The sequence below is a fragment of the Polyodon spathula genome, chromosome 6 (genome assembly GCF_017654505.1).
Source record: "Polyodon spathula isolate WHYD16114869_AA chromosome 6, ASM1765450v1, whole genome shotgun sequence".
Classification (NCBI taxonomy): domain Eukaryota; kingdom Metazoa; phylum Chordata; class Actinopteri; order Acipenseriformes; family Polyodontidae; genus Polyodon; species Polyodon spathula.
In genome coordinates this window covers 34,852,564-34,872,724 of record NC_054539.1, presented here as the reverse complement: position 1 = coordinate 34,872,724, position 20,161 = coordinate 34,852,564, and the positions used below count along the sequence as shown (strand labels likewise).

The window sequence follows — 20,161 nt, the reverse complement described above, 5'->3', positions numbered from 1 at the left end:
TTTTGTTTCTGATACTTCTAGCATTTAGATAAATACATTTAATGGTTGTCTTACCTGAGTTGTTGTTCTTGTTTTGATGCGGTCTCCCTTCTGTTTTTTTGTTGATTTCTCCCCCCTTCCTTTCTAGTTTAAATGCTTCCGAACCTGCTCGAGGATCTTTTCTCCAAGTAGACTAGTTCCCTTGTTATTTAAATGCAGTCCATCCCGTCTATACAGATAGTCCTCGTTGTAGAATGTGGTCCAATGATCAAGATAGGTGAAGCCTTCCCGTGTGCACCACGTCTTCAGCCATTCGTTTTGATTAATTATTTCCAGCTGTCCATATGGTCCTTTGCAAGGTGCGGGAAGTATACCAGAAAATACCACAGTTTTGGTTTTCTCTTTTAATTTCCTTCCTAGCTCTCTGAATTTGTTTTGCAGGGATTTTGGTCTGTCTCTTCCAATGTTGTTTGTACCGATGTGGACGACTACTACCGGGTCGTCTCCTGTTCGTTCTAGGAGCCTGTCCACGTTTTCAGTGATGTGCTTGACCGAGGCTCCCGGAAGGCAGCACACTGTTGTAGTAAGGGGGTCCAAACTGCGAATTGAACTTGCTGTGTTTCTCAATATGGAGTCCCCAACAATCATGACCTCCCTTCTTTTTGCTGTCTGGTCACCACTGTCAATAGGGTCCTGGATGTTGTTCCTTTCATTCTCTTGTTGTTGGTTCTGCTCATCAAAATTCTGAAGTGACTCAAATTTGTTGGTTGTTTTGATTTCTGGTGGTTGTGTTTGACGAAGTTTCTTTTTTTCCCTGCTTCTGCCTACCTGAACCCAGCTGTTCTGACCTTCTATCTCCCTGGTGGCTTTCAGTCGGTTAGGGGTGATGCAGACTTCCATGAATTGTGGGTGTGCCAGTTCCTCAAGATCCTGTTGCTGTCTCACTTCTTCCAGCTCCATTTCTAGCATACTTACTAGTTTATGCAAATCCTGGATCGCGCGGCACTTTACGCACACTTGGTTTAGCTCCGCTGGGTTTTCTCGGATTTCCCACATCAAGCAGGTGTCACAGATTACTGGCTTGAAGACCATGTTGAGGTTTTTTTTTTTGAAGTTTAGTTTCTTCTGCAACCGTCAACCTGCTTTCAAAGTGCTTCGAAACTGCTCTGTACTTTTCCACGCCTGTACTTCTCCCACTCGCTGTCGCTTCCACTCGCTGTCGCTGGGAAGACTGCCTCGTTTAACTGCGTTGTTCTGCTGTGCTGTTGGCTCCTCCCCTCGCCCGTGTCTCAAAACGGCGCTGAATTTGAATCAGCTGCTCCGAGTTTCAGCTTGTTTGTTATCAGAAAAACACACGCGGCTGTTTGACTTTGAGCTGCTGCTGTGTTTCCCCAATGTCCTCTGTTTTCTGATTAAAGCAATTCAAGATGCAATTTCTCCTTTCTGCTTCGAAACTGCTCTGTACTTTTCCACACCTGTACTTCTCCCACTCGCTGTCGCTTCCACTCGCTGTCGCTGGGAAGCATAAGAATGAACATGTTGTGGTTCCAGTCAAAAGAACTTTAGAACTTTAGAAGAAAGGCAAAATTTTTGTATGAATTTTAAATATCTTTTTACTTTTGTACCCTAATGTTAATATCAAATCTTCAGTTTTATAAATTTTGTTTTAGATTCATGTGAATAATACTGCTTTGTATCTGTTCTCTTTCTTTAGAAAATCTTCTCAAAGAAAAAGACAATCAAGTCAAGGATTTACAAGCCCGGTTTGGAGTTTTAGGTAAGTACATGTTACAAAATATGTGTTGTATATGTTTTAAAACTTGGAAAAGCACAATCAAGTGTAGTATAATAAAGGGAGGGTTAGGTGATGCAGAACTAATTGTCATGCCTGTCACCTATGGAGGACTGGCTTCACATCTTCACAAGTGAAATGAATTTGATGGTCTCAAGTCCTCCGTGCATAAAAATGAAAAGCAGGCTGTTTGATTGGTTTGATTTTCAAGTGTTTATATGTAGAAAGCACATACAGTATTACTCTAGATCTTGTCTTCATTATTTTGTACAAATGGAAGTATCTAGGATTGATTTGTTGTGAATACTTTAAACCCACCTCATCTACTGAGTGGCAGCAAACTCCTACATTTCTATTGGAGACTATCACAGACCAAGAGGATTGTACACACTTGCGATTTAAAATGAGATTACAATTAGAAAAGGAGATTGTTCCAGCTTGCATGATTTCAAGCTACATTATTACAGTTAGAATGAAAGGATTTACAGTACACGCTTGTGAGATTTAAAACAGAATTGCAAATTATGGCGAAATGCAATAAAATGCCTAGACACACAAAAACCCCAGAAGAAAATGCCAGTGACCATGAGGATTTAGTTGTGACTTTATGAAGCAGAGTAAAGAAGGTACAAATGTGCAAGTACTGTTGAGTTACTACACACATTGTGACAGAAAAAAACGCCAAATAATTTTTGAAAGTAATCAAAAACAATACAGTAAATAAAAAGCAAAAGACAAGAAAAGAAAATTGGGGTATCTACATAAAACTCAAAATAACTAAAAATAAACATAAAAAAGTGAAATTAATAAGCACTGAAAAAACAAGCCCTAATTATAGTGTACATATTTCAAAATTTTTCAAAGATTATTAGTAATACAGAGTTAGTTAGTGCGGTATAATGGTCATCGAGTTTAAATACAGTTTCAGTGTAGGTTCGCAATATCTACCCAAAACTGGGGGTATTCTTTCTGGTACAGGAGTGAAGGCTGTCACTGTGAGTCTCCCAAAGAGCCCAATGATGTATCTAACCTAAGAGTGTGTATATGCTAGAGCTAACAGATATTATACCAAGTCATCACTATCACTCCATGTACTTCAACCTTTGTTCTGTCCACTCTGCCACATACACAATCTGTTCTATTCACTCTGCCACGGATACATCTTGATAAGACCGGTTTTAACCAAACCGATGGATTGTTATAATGAACGGTCATAGCCCTTATTTCAAAACATAGAATTTAACCCTTCAGTAGTAAATTGACTCATGTCCATGGAATATGTGGTATATTGAATATTAAGTTGTTGTGTGATCCTGCAGATATCCATGATGAGCATTCAAGCACAGAGTGTGACCACGAGATGCGGAACAGTCGCACAACCGCCATCGCCCCTGAGCCTCTCCAGGAACACTGTGACAACTTAACACAGAGGATTCAAAAGTCTTGCAGGTACACTGCTTTCTGTCTGACTTAAACTATTTGAATCCCACTTGAAAATCACAGTGCTCTCCTATTATAAGGCAGCCATTTATACCGCAGAAATGTTTATATGGCATTTGCCCCTTAATGTCATTACAGTAGCACTTTTATACTTGTTATACTGTAACACAAATAGCACAGTCTTGTAACTATGGCTCTTGACTATATACTGTTACGGTACAGTATGTGTGAAAGTGGGGAAAAATCCCAGAGCTAATGGATTAATAACTGTAGTATTGACAGACGAATACTGAGTACAAAGAAACATAATTTGCTTCATATTTAGTATAACATAGACCTAAATAAGCTGTTAGACAAATATAAAACATAAAAATGCATAATTTGATGCTAAAGCTGTCTTTTTTTAATGTTGTGCTCCCCCAGTGAAACAAACTTGATTGTGAAGGCCATCTACCAGAATGACTTTCTGAACCGCTTGGATGATGAACAGATCAATATGATGGTGGAGTGTCTGTGTGGAGCTGAGTGGAGTCAGGGAGAGACTGTCATTAGAGAGGGGACAGAGGGCAACACCCTGTACATTGTAGCAGGTAACTCTCTCTATTACAGCACTTGCATTTTTTTCTGTATATTAGAAAAATCTAGTTGGTTCATATACCATGATGTTATCTTTATGGGTTGTTACAATATGTTCTAGATTACCAAATATATTAATAGTTATTTGATCCTGTGGTAGGGTAACCAAGATTCACACTAGTAATTAACACAGAGTAAAGTTCAACACTTTTGCACTCAATGCTGTTTGCTGATACACAGAAACATAATTTGTAAAAAATTCAAAAAAGGCTTCCTGGATTTAGAAACAGACAGCTCTCTAGCAGCATATCTTGCCTGTTGTTTTAACACACTGCACTTTTATCAGCCCTTACTACCAGGGCGGGCCTTAGGCTGTGTGGAGTCCTAGGCGGTGATGATTAAGTGTGGGGTCCAGAATATAAAATTAATTCTACAGTATCAACCATATCTTAGTATATAGGTACATCATGTAATCATGTGCACCTACATATACTAATGTTAAGATACGGTAAATAATATTAATGATATTCAAATGTGAATGAATACTTTTTTTTCAGCATGTTTGTTAGACTTCATCATTTTATATAATTCATAATTTCAAAGCACTCAGAATTCTAGTCTACTTCAAACATATAATGTATTTTTGTCTAAAATGACCATGCCCCAATAGGCCTATTGAAAAATATTGTAATGCCTGTATTCTGACAGGTCAGCTCCGAGAATAACAAGGAGGAATGAATGAACAAATAAATAAATAAATAAATAAAAATAATAATCCCCCTTTGACACTTGACACTGTTTGCAATGCCACCTTTTACAAAAAAAAAAAATGTTAACACATGAACCCCTGGGCATTACCAAATCCTTTTTTTTTTCATTTTATGTTCTAAATTATGGAAGAACATTGATTATAAAGGCATTTTCCCAGCTTTAGCTGCAGCGAAGTCCTTAATCAAATCTGATTATTTAAATTCTTGGCAACTTCACTCACATTTGACAGTATGGACACATTTTTGAGTCATCGTTGAGTGCAAATATGTCTTGATCAATTTCAGCCTGGTAAAGCTGCACTCACCAGAGCAACCGTCAGTGGAATGATCTGTCGGCTAAATGTACTGCCGCATTTTCACAGGACTCATACTTGCGAGGTCCCGACATGATGAGCTGCAGCTACAACATCAGGGGTGCAAATCATTTAGAAAATTAGGTTACGTTATGTTACAGTAGACATTGGCACGGTTTTTACAGTAAATGTTTTTATCAAAATGTACCCAAAATCTAATCACACCCATGTTTGTAATATTTTGTGAAAAGGAAATTCTGTTGCCCAATGGATCTGCAGCTAACATCTCTCTCATCCACGGCTAGACTCAGCAGCCTGTAATATTATATTAAAGTAGTTTGTAAACAATTTGTTTGTACATAAAAAAGGTTCTACATCAATGTCACAGTAATATTATGGGTACCCATAAATATTTTTTAACTGGGTAAATAAATTTTAGATTAAACGTGCAAAATGATGAATGTTTTTAGAAGCAATTGTGCTGTGTGTGTGTGTGTGTGTGTGTGTATATATATATATATATATATTAAATATCTATATATATATATAATATATAGATATAGATATATATATATACATATATATATTAGTCTAAACACCAAAATTGCTATATTAAGTCATCAGATCTGAATAGTCCAGATGTTCGACATATTAACAAAATACAGCTTGTCAATTCAGCTATATTGTATTAAAGGAATAGATTTACATTAGCTGCAACAACTAATTTAGTTTTAACATAAATCCATGATTATATACATCTAACCAAAGCATCAGCATTTTTTAATTAACACAATGTGTTTATAAACTAGCAACGCTTAACTTTCGTGGTAAATGAAGAGGATTGCGAACACGAGACATGGCCAACTCGCTACAAAAAGGACATTGCTTCTCTAGAAAGAATGCAAAGAAGAGTTACCAGAATTATTCCTGGTTTAAAAGGCATGTCATGTGCAGACACATTAAAGAATTTAATCTACTCAGTCTTGTACAAAGAAGACTATGCGACAATCCGATTAATGCATTCAAAATTCTAAAAGGTATTGACAATGTCGACCCAGGGGACTTTTTCGACCTGAAAAAAGAAAAAAGGACCAGGGGTCACAAATGGAGATTATATAAAGGGGAATTCAGAACAGAAAATAGGAAGCACGTTTTACACAGAGAATTGTGGGTCTGGAACCAACTCCCCAATAATGTTGTTGAAGCCGACACCCTGGGATCCTTCAAAAAGCTGCTTGATGAGATTCTGGGATCAATAAGCTACTAACAACCAAACAAGCAAGATGGGCTGAATGACCTCTCATTTGTAACCTTTCTTATTTTCTTATGTTTACAATGAATTGTTACCTGTTAAGTTTACTAGTTGACCATATAACTTGTTGACTTGTAAACAAAGATTTAATTGTTAACTCTGTAAAAGTGTTGTTTGCTACCACTGGGAAAATGTTCCCACACAACACAAACCTTCTCTCTTGTGTATGTGGATGAGTGTGCGTGGGTCATGTGAGTAGTCAAGACCCAATGAGAAACTATCACCTATGGATGCTAAGAAACAAAAAAAAAACAATTAATCATGTCTATTTGGCGCCTGGAATGTAAGTTAAATAAATAAAAAAAGTTTGGGAGGAGAGACGGCACCCACGCACAACATCATCTAATTGCAACCTATGGAAATATATAATCACATAACTCACTCTCTGGCGTTTTGATTCATTCACGACCCTCCACCTCTCCATCTCCACCAGGAGCTTATCCTAATTACAATCACTATGGCGGGTCTCCTGCCTCGTCCAAACAGCCAAGTAGTGCTCCCTCCATTTAAGCAGGTTTGATCCCAAATTATTTTTCCACTCAACCATCATATACCATGCATTCTTTGCATTTGCATTATCATAATAAATCCTTTAAACTCTAAATATTCTGTGTTGGGGTTTTTTGTCTGAATCTATTGAATGTGATATTACTGGCGCTATATGGGTTACCCCAAGTTTGCACTCCTGAGCGTTTTGCGCTCACGTAGAACACATTAAATCTCACGGCAGTCCGGTTGAGCACTGGACCCTCTAAAGGGTGGGAAGCTCGACGGCTGCCTCACTCGCTTTGCCTGAAGGCTATCCCGCTTACTACTCAAGCTTACTGTCCACAATGACAGTCTCAGTCACGGTCAGAGTAGTCCTTTAATTTGTCAACTGGGGTTCAATAAAATAATTGCCCCCGATGTATAAATAACAACTATTTTCCAATATCTTCATGTATACAATATGTCCTGCTTTGCATACTATCAAGACTGGACACACTTTAAAACACAGCAGTTAAACAATGAGCATATACTATTTACAATGGGGGAAAGCTGACTTCCTATTTTACAAAGGAAAAGTGTGAATAGGTATAAATCTGTGGCAGCCCACAGCATGGACTTGCCACAACCACTACATACCTGTGCCACACAAATATGACACATAAAACAGAGCTCTCCTTTCATATAGTACATTACAGGATGCAGTAAACCATATATGCTACATTTGTTAATAAAGAAATAATTTGTTAATATTCCTGTAAATAAAATTCATACACCTTACGTAAACACCTGAGATGTCAGGTCTTTCATATACAAACAATGCCTGATTCTCTTTGGAAGTCTTGTTTTAAAGCATGGTTTCTTTGGCTTGGTTTCCAGCTGGGGAGCTCCGTGTAACCCAGGGCGGCCGTGTTCTGCGCACCCTGTCCCAAGGGGATGTCTTCGGGGAACTGGCGATTCTCTACAACTGTAAACGTACGGCCACTGTCACAGGTATCATGATAGCACAACTCCTTAACCCATGTGGAATAAGCATAGTCATTTTATATTCCTAAATGCTACCTTGTTAAAAGGTGACTATTTACCATACAAGTTTCTACTTGTCCCATAATATAATTTCACTTGCTTGTCCTGCTATCTGGTAACATAGTTTCACCATAAGAATATTATTTAATGCTCCATGTTGTTTTGTCTCAAAACAGCTATCACAAATGTTCGGCTCTGGTGTATTGAAAGGCAGACATATAGAGCAATCATGACAGACAAATCGAAAAGAAAACGGGAGCAGATCATGGGCTTCCTCAAGACGTGAGTTGTTATTGAGAGTTGGGTGGAAATGCTGAGGCTGAACCAGATCAGAGCCTGTGTGCTCAAAACTGAGATAATAATAATAAAAAAAAATAAAATAAAATTGGAGAAAAGTAATACTTGTCATTATGTATATATATATATATATATATATATATATATATATATATATATATATATATATATATATATATATACACACACAGTTACACATGCTTCTCAATACTCTTGACAAAATTGGATTTAGTATAAAACATAAACAGGTACTGTAGGATTGACTCTGTTATATTCATAATCTCAGTGAGACATGTATGACACATTTACTTGAAAGGTATATATTATAAATTATGTATTTTTTAAATGCATGAGATAAGCAAGTCTGTACGTGAGAGTGAAAAAACATGCAAATGAGTGAGTCTCACACTGAATGTGTGGGACTTGATATGTCTGCTTCTCTGTAAAGTATTTATGTATCTATAACAAAAGGAATGACCAATTATCTTCCATTATCATACACCAATGACAGGGTGCTATCAGGACACTATGTGTCTCTTCTTGCTATGGGTGCTACTGGAAAAGTTGCAATTATTGAAGTCAAACCATGGCCAAGAAATGCAAAGGACATGGATATGGCCTTTTATGAAGAGATCTAATGCTTTACATTGTCCTTAGTTCATAACACCTCTAGTTTTGCATTGCCTACATTTTCTACCAAGAATCATTGCCCATGTGTCATTTCTATAAATTAGTTCTTCCAAACACATGGAATCTGTACCATCAGGTACATGTAAAAGGTAAACATGCAACACCTGTCGGTTTAATAAGCAGTAGCTCCATCTAGAACATAGAATGTCATGATTTATTGTGACTGAAACCATGCGAGATACTTCAGAAAAAATTTCAGAACATTTTATGAGAAACTCTGCAACATCTTGCTGTTCTCCTCTATTGAAGGGTTTTCCTAAGAAGTGACAAATATCCACAGTAGTTCGAGATGCAGTGGATGGTATGTGGTCATAATTGTGAACAAAGCTCCTGATAGCCTCTTGTTGACTGTGTTTTAATGAATCCTTCAGAGATTGCAAGTGAAGAAGGCACTGCAATGTTGCATTTGCATAGCATGAAGTGAAATTCAGGTTGCTCAAGCCTTAGAAGATTGAGGCTTTTGCTGTTCCTGATATTAGTAATGGCTTGGTGAATGAAACGCACACAATCTTTTACCTTGTGTCCCTTGTGCATGCTGGTCTCCTTCAAGCTTATCAATTTAGGGTAATCAATCCCTCTGAGCCTGTTGTACTCTGCAACTGCAGTTTGAGGTGCCTAAATGAAGATGGGGTCAAAAAGTTGATAAGGTGGACACTGCTTAAGGCTATAACTCTGGAAAATGCAATGAAACTTTGTCCATTGGAGGAAATGGAGTTACCAAGATCCATCATAACTGTTTTGAGAGTCATAACCTGGCATTTCTGAATGGTGATTGCATGAGCACCAATGATTGGGAGCTGCTCTCGAACAATGTAGACTCTGTCCATGATTTCAAACTTTGAGCGTAAATGTTCAAAGGTATGGGTGACTCCATTATTAAATTTGATGGTTATGATTTTCACCACACTTGTGTTTTCCAGATAGTAGGAAACAGCTTGAAGCTTCCCTATTGCTCCATTGATGAGACCAGTGGCAATGTCAATGTTCTTGTGAAGCACCAGTTTGCAGCCTATTTTGACTCATATAGTAGTTTCCAGTCCAGCTGTAGGACTACAGTCAGCCTTGTAGGCATTCATTTTTTTCAACACATTTCCGTGCAAGTTACAAGGGGAGTCCACAGTCCATAAGATGAATGTCCTCTCCAGGCATATGATCAAGCACGGCAGTCTGGATCTGGTTACAGGCATCTAAAGTAGTCATGACACAGATTTGAGCTTGCATCTTTGGCATCTAAGTCTTTCATGTGTCTGATACATTTTTTTGTACCTGGAAATATCTCCTCTTCCATAGGTATCAAGTGGGTGCTGTGACTGCCACTTATTTTCCCAGGCTTTGTTTCACCCATGCTGTGACAGTTTGAATAAGAAAGGTCTTCCCTGTGCCTCCAGTACCACTCACAAACATGTGGAGGATGGGGGTGTTTGTTTTGGTTTGTTGTTGCAAAGTTTTGGCAATGTGGTCAAACACTGATCTTTATTAAGGTGCTTGAGCATGTCTTCCACATTTTGTAGAAGAGGTTGTGCCACCACATCTCTGAATTCAGCCATTGCCTCTGCAGCCCGCAGAGGATCAAAGTGAACTTGATTTTCAGGTCCTTATGTTTCAAGCTCATTGTCCTCTTCAGACTATTTCCTTTTGTTTCTGATCTACTAGTCGGGTTAACTCCTCATCAACTGCAGCTATTTGTTGTAGTTGGTCATGATAGGCCACAGCTTTTTGAAGGCTATCACTACAAGCATGGAAGGCTTCCACATAGGAATGGCACCCTTCAGGAAGAAGGTCTGTTCTGTCTTTCCATGGCTTGAAAAGTAAGAGGATATCATAGAAGTAGTTCTCTGTATAGTCTCGTACACTGTAAAGGTAATGATTGATTAAGTAGGGCGTGCTTCTCTTTTTGATGTGTCCCTAGGGAAACATTTTAGGCTTCTCTGTCACCACATCATGTCATGCAATTAAATCATAGAAGCTTATGTCTTGCAGAGCCTCCAGGCTTTTTGGGTAGTATGAGTCAATCCAGGAAGGAAAGTACATGTCGTTGAGTCAGGATTTTCTTTTGCTAGCATGTCAGTGTGTTCCTTTGATTTCAGCTGGACGATAGAAACCTTTGATACACTACCGGTCAAAAGTTTTAGAACACCCCCATTTTTCTAGTTTTTATTGAAATTTAAGCAGTTCCAGTCCAGTGAATAACCTGAAGTGGTACAAAGGTAAGCTGTAAACTGCCAGACGTTAAAAAAAAAAAGTTTAGGTTACCAAAAACTGAAAAATAATGTACATCTCAGAGTTATACAAAAAGGCCTTTTTCAGGGAACAAGTAATGGGTTAACAATTTACAGCTGTTCTGCAGCAATGGAACTAAATTAAGCCTTGAAAGTTGATGCTAACAATTCCTACATGTGTCCCAACTTTTGTTGATTACTTAGAAACCCTCTGTCTGTATAAAAGCAGTGTGGGAACAGACTGTGTTACTATACCCTCTTAAGCATTATTTGGACAGTATTGTACTGCAGGTAGTAGTATATTGCTATCATAATGGCAAGAAAAAGGCAATTAACAAAGGAAGACAGACAGACCATTATAACCCTTAAAAGTGTAAGTCTTTCCTTTAGAGAAATTGCAAAAAAAGCCAAGGTGTCAGTGAGTACAGTTTCCTACACCATCAAAAGGCACTTGGAAACTGGAGGAAACTCTGACATGAAGAGGTCTGGCAGATCCAAAGCCACAACAGAATCAGAAGACAAGTTTCTGAGAGTCAACAGCTTACATGATAGGCGGCTCACAGGATAACAGCTTCAGCACAGCTTAACACTGGTCAAAGTAAGCAAGTCTCAGTTTCAACTGTGAAAAGAAGACTTCGAGCTGCAGGTTTAACAGGTCGAGTGGTGGTAAGAAAGCCATTGCTAAGATGGCAAAATAAGAAGAGGCTTGCCTGGGCCATGAAGCACCGCCAGTGGACTACTGAAGACTGGAAGAAGGTCTTAAGACTGATAAATCAAAATTTGCAATCTTCTGTTCATCATGCAGGGTTTTTGTACGCCGTCGAGTAGGCGAAAGGATGGTTCATCTGTGTGTGACACCAACTGTCAAACATGGAGGAAGAAGCGTGATGGTTTGGGGATCTTTTGCTGGATCCAGAGTTGGCAACTTGCACAGAGTGAGTGGCACCCTGAACCAAAACGGCTACCACAGCATTTTGCAGCATCATGCAATACCCTCTGGTATACGTCTAGTTGGTCATCCTACAGCAAGATAATGACCCAAAACATACCTCCAGGCTATGTAAAAAGTACCTTAGAAGAAAAGAACAAGATGGTAGGCTTCAAGTCATGAAATGGCCAGCACAGTCTCCAGACTAAAATCCCATCAAGCTGGTTTGGGATGAAATGGACAGAAGGGTGAAAGCAAAGCAACCTACAAGCGCAACACATTTGTGGAAACTTCTGCAACAGTGTTGGGAAGAACTTTCCGAACAATATTTGATTTCCATTGCAGAAAGAATGCCATGAGTGTGTTTGGCTGTTATATCTACAAAAGGTGGCTACTTTGAATCAAAAATTTAGATTAAATTTTGTTAAATAAAACAATTCCATGATTTCTTTTTTATCTCCAATTGTTTATTTGTTCTATGCTTTAAATTCAGAGTACATTGAGACATCAAACTGCGTACATTTCAATAAAAACTGTTAAAATGGAGGTTTTCTAAAACTTTTGACCGGATGGTTGTCTGCAGATCTGTGCCATAGAGAGGTAAGCCTAGGAGATTGTCTGCTGCTTCAAGTGCAGCACGTTCTCTGTTGGACAAGTTGCGGAGTGCAACATTTCACAGTCTGTTGGCCAGAGACTTGTTTGAGTTGATGTCATTCATGATGCCAAGGGAAAATCTTGTCTCAGGTTTTGAGAGATATTTTGTAATGTAGCGGTTGAGGGCTGTAGATTGTTCACAAATGAACTGAATATTCATATTGCCTTCCCAAGCTAACAATATGGCTGGATTGTAGTCATTGGTTCTTCTGCACTACTCCGTGGTAGATCATATAGTTTGCCATGAGGTTTGAGTGCTCTCCGGTCAGCAATGACATCTCGGATTACCACCACAGTTTGTTATTTTCTGGAAAATTCAAAGCGACAAACTATCACCACCTTGTTTTTGATTTTCTTAGATCTTGGACAGTACTTGCTGGATTTATGTTGCTGCCATTTCAAGACACAGTCTCTGAGTACAGGTGTTATCAGGTCATTTGGAATGGTAAGGTGACATGTTGATTAATGTTCTGTGCAATTTGTGAGTTGGGGGAAAGGTGGTGCATCTTCCACCCAAAGAAGCATGTGGAAGTCCTGCATTCCATGACCCTGGTACTCCCTGTGCCAAAGTAATGTACAACTTTCCCCAGAGGGCTTGTGATAAAATTGCAAGAAACTTGTTGGCGTGAGCTGAGATGCACTGACAGGATCTCGTGCGACAAGTTCACTGATGGGCATGTTTGCAAACCCTGGTCCATTCACCTCCTTTATGTATTGTCCCAGGTCAGTCCAGGTCCTCTTTTAATCTGGCAAAGATTGGCCTGATGCTGCAGGTGAAAGATATATTGCTGATTCAGCATAAATTGCATGTGGCATGACTAAGCTGAGCTTTGACAAACTGTTTGATTCAAACGGGTGTCCATTCAGCATGCATTCCACAAATTCCATGAGTGTACAAGCCTGGGAAACACAGTAGGTCTAGTTTTTTCCCCCAGTCTTCCAGAGCGTCATCTTGTATGTGAAACATTTGGTAAAAATCACTAGCTGTACCTTTCTTTCTTTCACTCTATATGGGTTGTATTGTGTAATTGTGGTAAATGACGGCCTCTTCATCTGGTTGAACCTTATGTAGCAAAGGTTCTTTGGTTGTTCCTCCACAGTCATTTCATCGTCATCTTTTTCATTATAAATATGTATAATATATCTTTACTTTTATATAGCACCTTTCATATTGGACCACCATCACAAAGCGCTTTACAGAGGTAGGCTGTGAACTGTGCAACATGTAGAGTCACTTACAATTGGACATTGATTTAACATCTCATCTACAAGATGGAGCACAAGGAGGTTAAGTGACGTGCTCAGGGTCATACATTAAGTCAGGCAGTTTGGTAGAGGTGGGATTTGAACCAGTGACCCTCTGGTTATAAGCCCTGGACTTTAACCACTGGACCATTCTGCCTCAGAATGACATGGAAATGCATTCAAGTTGTGATTAGTAAGCAAGTTGACAGAGTTTTGTGGCAAGATGATGTGTCTCTAAAAAGGATTGATTTCCTTCAACTTCCGTAACGCATTATACATTCTATTATCATCCACAATGTCTTCCCAAACAGTTTTGGAGTTTGTTGGTGCACTGCATGCCAGGATGTGGAGTTCCAAGTCATCTGGCAAGCCTTGTTTTGGCGGGGACAGTTTGCTCAGTGTTTCCTGAAGATCTGGCTGTTTGTAAATAAATAACATGTAATTTTCCTATTGTTAAGTTTGTTTGTTTAGCTGTTGGTCTGAATAACGTTGTTCCTGCTGCTGTTGGGGTCTGGCCTGTGGCTCGTTGTGATGCTGATTCTGCTGGTTTGTTTTACAGACAGTTGCACGACGGTATTCCTCCATGGAAGGATTTCGTTCTGAATATTTTACAAATCCAACAAAATAATCCAGGCATTTCAGGTCATGGCCAAATAAGAGTATACTGATTCCTTTGGGGCCATGACTAATTAAAGCAAATATATTACCACTAAGATATACACTGTATAGGCCTATTCTCTAAACAACACGGTTAAATATTTAAAAGTTAACATTACTTTTTTTTTTCTTTTTAAAAGAGCCACCTTCACAATATTAGGATTCTATCATCTACCTAACATAGCCTACCTTATATAACAAATGTGTCCGTTTCATTAATTTTTTTAACCAATGGTCGATAATGCATTGCTGAGTTTGTTGCGCTCATGTACCAGGTGGTGTCTGGAATTATCTAAATGCAATTAAAACTGGGCGAAGGCGTGAAATAAATATATTTATAACTTCTCTTATGCAATTATTTAAATAGCAATTTAATAAAATCAGTCATAACAGTGCATCTCAGGTGCCTTATACAAAAGTGAAAGAGCAGCACACTGCACCGGCATGGTGTACTGTAATGGAATCAGAGATGAAAAGTTCTGCTAGGAGAGAATAGTAGTGAGGAGCTGGTGAGTGCAGCAACCAGGGAATTTCTTTTAAGACAAGCGCAGCGAGCTGGGAATTTAAGGCGATCAAAACTGCTGAGATCAATACCCTAAAAGTAAATCAGCTCATTTTTGCTGTTTAGTCTACTATTTATTATTGTAAACAAATAAAACCAGTGGTGTAGTGGTAAATAAAAAAGTGGGTAAACGCCCCTGTTTGGTGGATTTGAACCCCCCCACCCCATACAGTTATTTCCACTCTCAGGTGCTGTTCATATGAAAAAATCGCTTTACGGGAACAATTCTGTGAGCATCCTTTTGCAGGCTAGGATGAAGGCTACTAGCACCTCCATGCAGGTCCTGCGTGCCTAAGAAAGAACATTAACAGAACATAAACAACCAATCACAGAACACACACACACACACACGAAGAACACAATCTCCAGTGGTCATGCCCCCCCTGCTCGCGCCACAGTTCTGACGGAATGGTGTAGTTCCTTGAGCGGACATTTCCAGCGCGCTCCTTTACAACACTGAGAAAAACTGAGCATGGTTTTATTTTTCTTAAATATATGTTCGGCCAGTTTGGACAAGAGTTATAAAAAAAAAAGGTGACAAATACAGATGCAGTCACTTTACAGTATTTTCCATCATGCCTGTGCACGGTAACCACTCATTTTCCAGTTTCAAACCACAATTATGCACTTTTCTGTTTTGCAGATTTAACAATTGCATTTTTTAAAAAGCTTTTATTTTTCTTTTATATTCAATGTGATTGATGTGATATGAAGAGTTTATATGCAAAACCAGATATATTCATTTTTCCTATTTTTGGTAAATGATCATTTTTATTGTACTTTTCTGAATAAATAAATGGATGCCTCATTAGGTGTTTTTCAAATGGAAAAACTAAAGAAATAAGAATTTAAATCAAACAAAACGTTATTTTACCTACCGTAAACCTGGTTCCCTGAAAGAGAAGATGGCCACCAAAACATTGTTATGGGATACAATCCTGCCTATTGGTAGGTGTCACAGAGCTCTTTATATCAAAGCTGCCGATAGGCCCTCTCCCCTCCTGAGGGTACTTAACCGTCATGCATGGGAGATTTGCTCTCTTTCGGGATGAAACCGTGATGTTGACCGAAGCGACCTCGCGGTTGGTGGCCATCTTCTCTTTCAGGGATCCAGGTTTATGGTAGGTAAACTAACATTCCATTTCAATTCGAACATGGCCACCAAAACATTGTTATGGGAACGTGTACCAGAGCCATCGCGAGGGAGGAAAAAACAGCAGGATATAAGGGACCAAGGTCAGTGGCGTGAGCGTGCAACCTCGAGGACCCTAGTGCCCACAGAGCGCAATGAGGGAGCTACCACATTTAAGCCGTAAAACCAGGAAAAGTATGCAGGGTAGTCCAGCTAGCCGCATCACAAATTTCAGCCATAGAAGCACCTTGAAAGAGGGCTCATGACGTAGCCACACCTTTCGTGGAATGTGCAGCTACCCGCCCAGGCAGGGGTAATCCAGCACCATCATACACAGTTGAGACTGTGTCCGCAATCCAATGCGACAGTCGCTACTTCGAAAAGAGCTGTCCCAGGGACCCTGATCCATTGCAGACGAAGAGCTGGTCAGATTGACGCAGCGCTCTCGTCCTATCCACATGACATCTCAATGCACAAACCGGGCAGAGAAGGTTCAACTTCTTAACCTCCTCCGTAGCAAACGATGGAGGATGAAAGGACTCCAGTTCCACAGACTTCTTCAAGTGGAAGACTGTAACCACCTTGGGGAGAAAAACAGGGTTGCACGCAGTGACACTCTCTGCTACCATCATCCCAAATACGCATGCAGGAGCTATGCACAGACAGCGCCTGCAGCTCACTAAGCCACTTTGCGGAGGTGATATCAAAGAGGAAAGCTGTCTTCATGGACAGTTGCTTCAACTCGATGGAGTACATAGGCTCAAATGGGGCCAGTGTGAAAGCCTCCAGTACAATCTCAAGGCTCCATGCGGGGAGAGTAGCCCTCCTAGGAGGGTGCAATCGCCGAGCGCCTCGGAGAAACAGGGTAGCCAGAAAATGCACACACAGGGACACTGAGTCAACGGGGGCATGGCAAGTAGAAATAGCCACTAGGTAAACCTTCAGTGTGGAAGGTGATCTACCAGCCTCAAGCAGATCTTTCAGAAACTGCAAGATGACAGGCATGGGACACAAGATTGGATCATGACTGTTAGAAAAACACCAATCTTGGAAATATTTCTACTTATAGGCATACAGTGACCTAGTGGAATGCACCCTAGCATTCTGCAGCGTACACACGACCGCGTCTGACAGCCCTAAGGCTGACCAGTGGTCTTTCAGGGGCCAGACCCACAACTGGAGCCTGCCCGGCTCCGGGTGCCAAAGTGTGCCTCTCATCTGACTGAGAAGATCTCGGCGAAGCTGAATTTCCCAGGGCAGGCTGTTCAATAGCTGGCACAGGGATGAAAACCAGATTCTCCTGGGCTACCTGGGGGCCACTAGCAGAACTGACTCCTTCTCTGACCGGACCTTTTCGAGAAAGGCCAGGAGCAAAAGACAGAGACAGGAACATGTAAAGGAGCGTTCTGGGCCACACGTGGGCTAGGTCATCGATGCCGAGTGGACCGCCACAGTGGTGGAGTGAGTACCATAGGTGGCAGTGTGTCGTCTCTGCCAATGTGACAAGATCGACCTGCGCCTTCCCGAAAACGTTCCCAAATGCGTTCCACCACCTGAGGGTGGAGCATCCACTCCGATGGATGCAGGTCCTCCCTCGAGAGGAGGTCCGCTTCCCGATTCTCCACACCCGGAACATGCATCGCCGAAAGGGACAGTAGGTTCTGTTGGGCCCAAATCAGAAGCCTGAAGGCTAGGCGATGCAAACCCGGGGACCGAAGGCCATCCTGGTGGTTGACATACACCACCACTGATGAGCTGTCCGTGTGGATCAGCACATGTTTGTTCCGCACCACGAGTAAGAAGTGCTGGAGGGCAAGGAACACTGCCTGCAGCTCCAGCATGTTGATATGCAGGGCGACAAGGGTCTGCTGACTCCTCTGCCTTCGCATTCCATGCCCCTACGCGAGTTGGAGGTGTCCGTCGCCACCACTCTTTGGTTGTAAACCACTCCCATTCGGACTTTCCTTGACGCAGGTGAGAGGGAATCCTCCACCAGTGTAGGGACACCGTACATGCAAGGCACACTGTCAGCCAACGGTGCCTGTCGCATTTGGGATGTAACCGGAACGCATTGAGCCACGTCTGTAGCAGGCGCATGCACAATAAACCCAGCTTGATAGCTGATACAGATGCTGCCATTAGACCCTGTAGTTGCTGGCACAAAACAAGGGGCACCCTCGATCCCTGTTGAAACAGGGAGAGGTTGTGTTGTAGAGCTGATACCCTGTTGTCCGACAGGTATGCGCGCATCGTAGTGGAGTCCAGCCGGAGCCCCACATATGTTATGCACTGCACCAGTGTCAGCCAACTTTGCATCGCTTATGGTGAGTAATAAAACTACAAATAAAAGGTGCTGCACTTAGCAGCATTATCCCGGTCGCCGCTACCCGTATGACCCGGATCACCGACCTACACTAGCGGCTCCCTACATTGCTCTAAACAACATTTCGGGGGTCTGCTCAAGGGTTCCATGCTGTCACTGTCTTGCAGTTGGGTACTTTTCTTTCTCCTAGCTGGTTCTTGGTCCTCAACCAGCACTTCCGCACATTCAGCATGTCTAAAAGGGCAGACCTGAGGAAACAGTACAGCATTATCTTATAGGGCTAACAATCTCCCCAAGACCTGCCTCCCAGCCATTGGATGACTGCTGCCCTCTTCCTGCAGCACTATGAACACGCCAGCAGAGTCAGCACAGATCTCCCCCTGCTACAACGGGATATAAATGGGTCTTTGTAACATGAGTGTTTAAAATGTATATTTATATTTAGGCACAAGGATTGCACAGCACTTCATGTGCAAGTAAAATGTAATAATATGTGAGCACGGGGAATTGCACTTTATTAATTCACGTGCAGTTGTACCACGACTCCAAGTGAATGATTGATTAGCAATCGAGTCTCGGTACAGCTGCATAAAAGCAACATGTTTTCACTCACTCGGGGTTGTGTGTTCGGCCAGTGAAGAACAGGATTGGAGACTGAGGTAATAATAATAATAATAATAATAATAATAATAATAATAATAATAATAATAATTAAAATAGAAGCTCAACATGTTTTGTCTGTATAGTCTATTTTGTTTGTCTTTTTGTTTTGGCTACAAGTGCCGTGTCCTGTGTCTTGTTTGTCTTACAACCTTTTATTTTCTGTCTGTCTGTTCATTATTAAATGCTGAGCGAATTGTCTTCGCTCAGCTTCACCAAACTCCACCTCTATTGTTTATTTCCTGGTTCCTGGTTTCTGGTCTGACGTCACCCACTGCAGCCGTCTGTGACACGTGGTGTCATCATGGGATTACCAGTGCCTCCTAGACACAGACCAGAGCGGGAACTGAATTGTTTTTTTGTTTTTTTTTAAATACCAAAAACAACAAAAATGGAAGGCTGGAGAGATGGCTACATAGAGCTGGAGGAGCTCCTCACTGGTCTGGAGGACCAAGGCTGGTGCCTTGCTTGAGGGGGGTATGGGTACCTGGTGGCTGTCTGCCCCTTCCAAGAGGAGGAGGAGGATCCGGCCCAGTAGAGGAAGGTGAGGAGAAGGAGTGGCAGGAAAAATCTGCAGCAGCAGCCACAGCAACAGCAGGAGGAGGTCAGTGATGACAGTTGAGAGTTTTTTTTTAAAGAACCTCATGGCAGAGCTGTGCACCGGCTGTGGGGCGTATGGGCACACATTGGCCATCTGCCCCACTTAATATACAGAGGCATAAGTAATGCCTGTGTGGGAGGAACCCGTGTATCCAGCGCCCAGATGGGGGGACCGTAAGCGTCCAGCGCCCAGATGGGGGAAACAGGGAGTGTCCAGCACAAAGACAGGGGGACTGCAGGAAACCAAAGCCTGCTGTTGCCACCCCTGCCAGCAGAGGAAGAATGCCTGCTGACCCCCTCTCCATCAAGGATGCTTGTCTTGCATCGCCCAAGGATGCCTGCCTCGCTTCGCCCAAGGATGCCTGCCTCGCTTCGCCCAAGGATGCCTGCCTGGCATCGCCCAGGGTTGCCGGCTCTGCTTCGCCAGGGGTCGCTGTCAGCTAATTTGAGTAACTGTATGTATATATGTACAGTATGTGTGTGTGTGTGTGTGTGTGTGTGTGTGGGTTGAGTAGGCAGT

At 41.3% G+C, this 20,161-nt stretch overlaps 1 protein-coding gene across 1 annotated transcript in view; it reads left to right on the top strand.

Annotated features, from left to right (window-relative positions):
- prkg3 (protein kinase cGMP-dependent 3) overlaps positions 1 to 20,161 on the top strand; it is a 129,098-nt gene that overhangs the window by 30,060 nt on the left and 78,877 nt on the right. Inside the window, exons 3-7 of the mRNA XM_041252782.1 lie at positions 1,694 to 1,756; positions 3,091 to 3,220; positions 3,635 to 3,801; positions 7,528 to 7,641; positions 7,851 to 7,956. Of these exons, the coding sequence (XP_041108716.1) occupies positions 1,694 to 1,756; positions 3,091 to 3,220; positions 3,635 to 3,801; positions 7,528 to 7,641; positions 7,851 to 7,956 (580 nt within the window). The remainder of the gene's footprint in view (positions 1 to 1,693; positions 1,757 to 3,090; positions 3,221 to 3,634; positions 3,802 to 7,527; positions 7,642 to 7,850; positions 7,957 to 20,161) is intronic.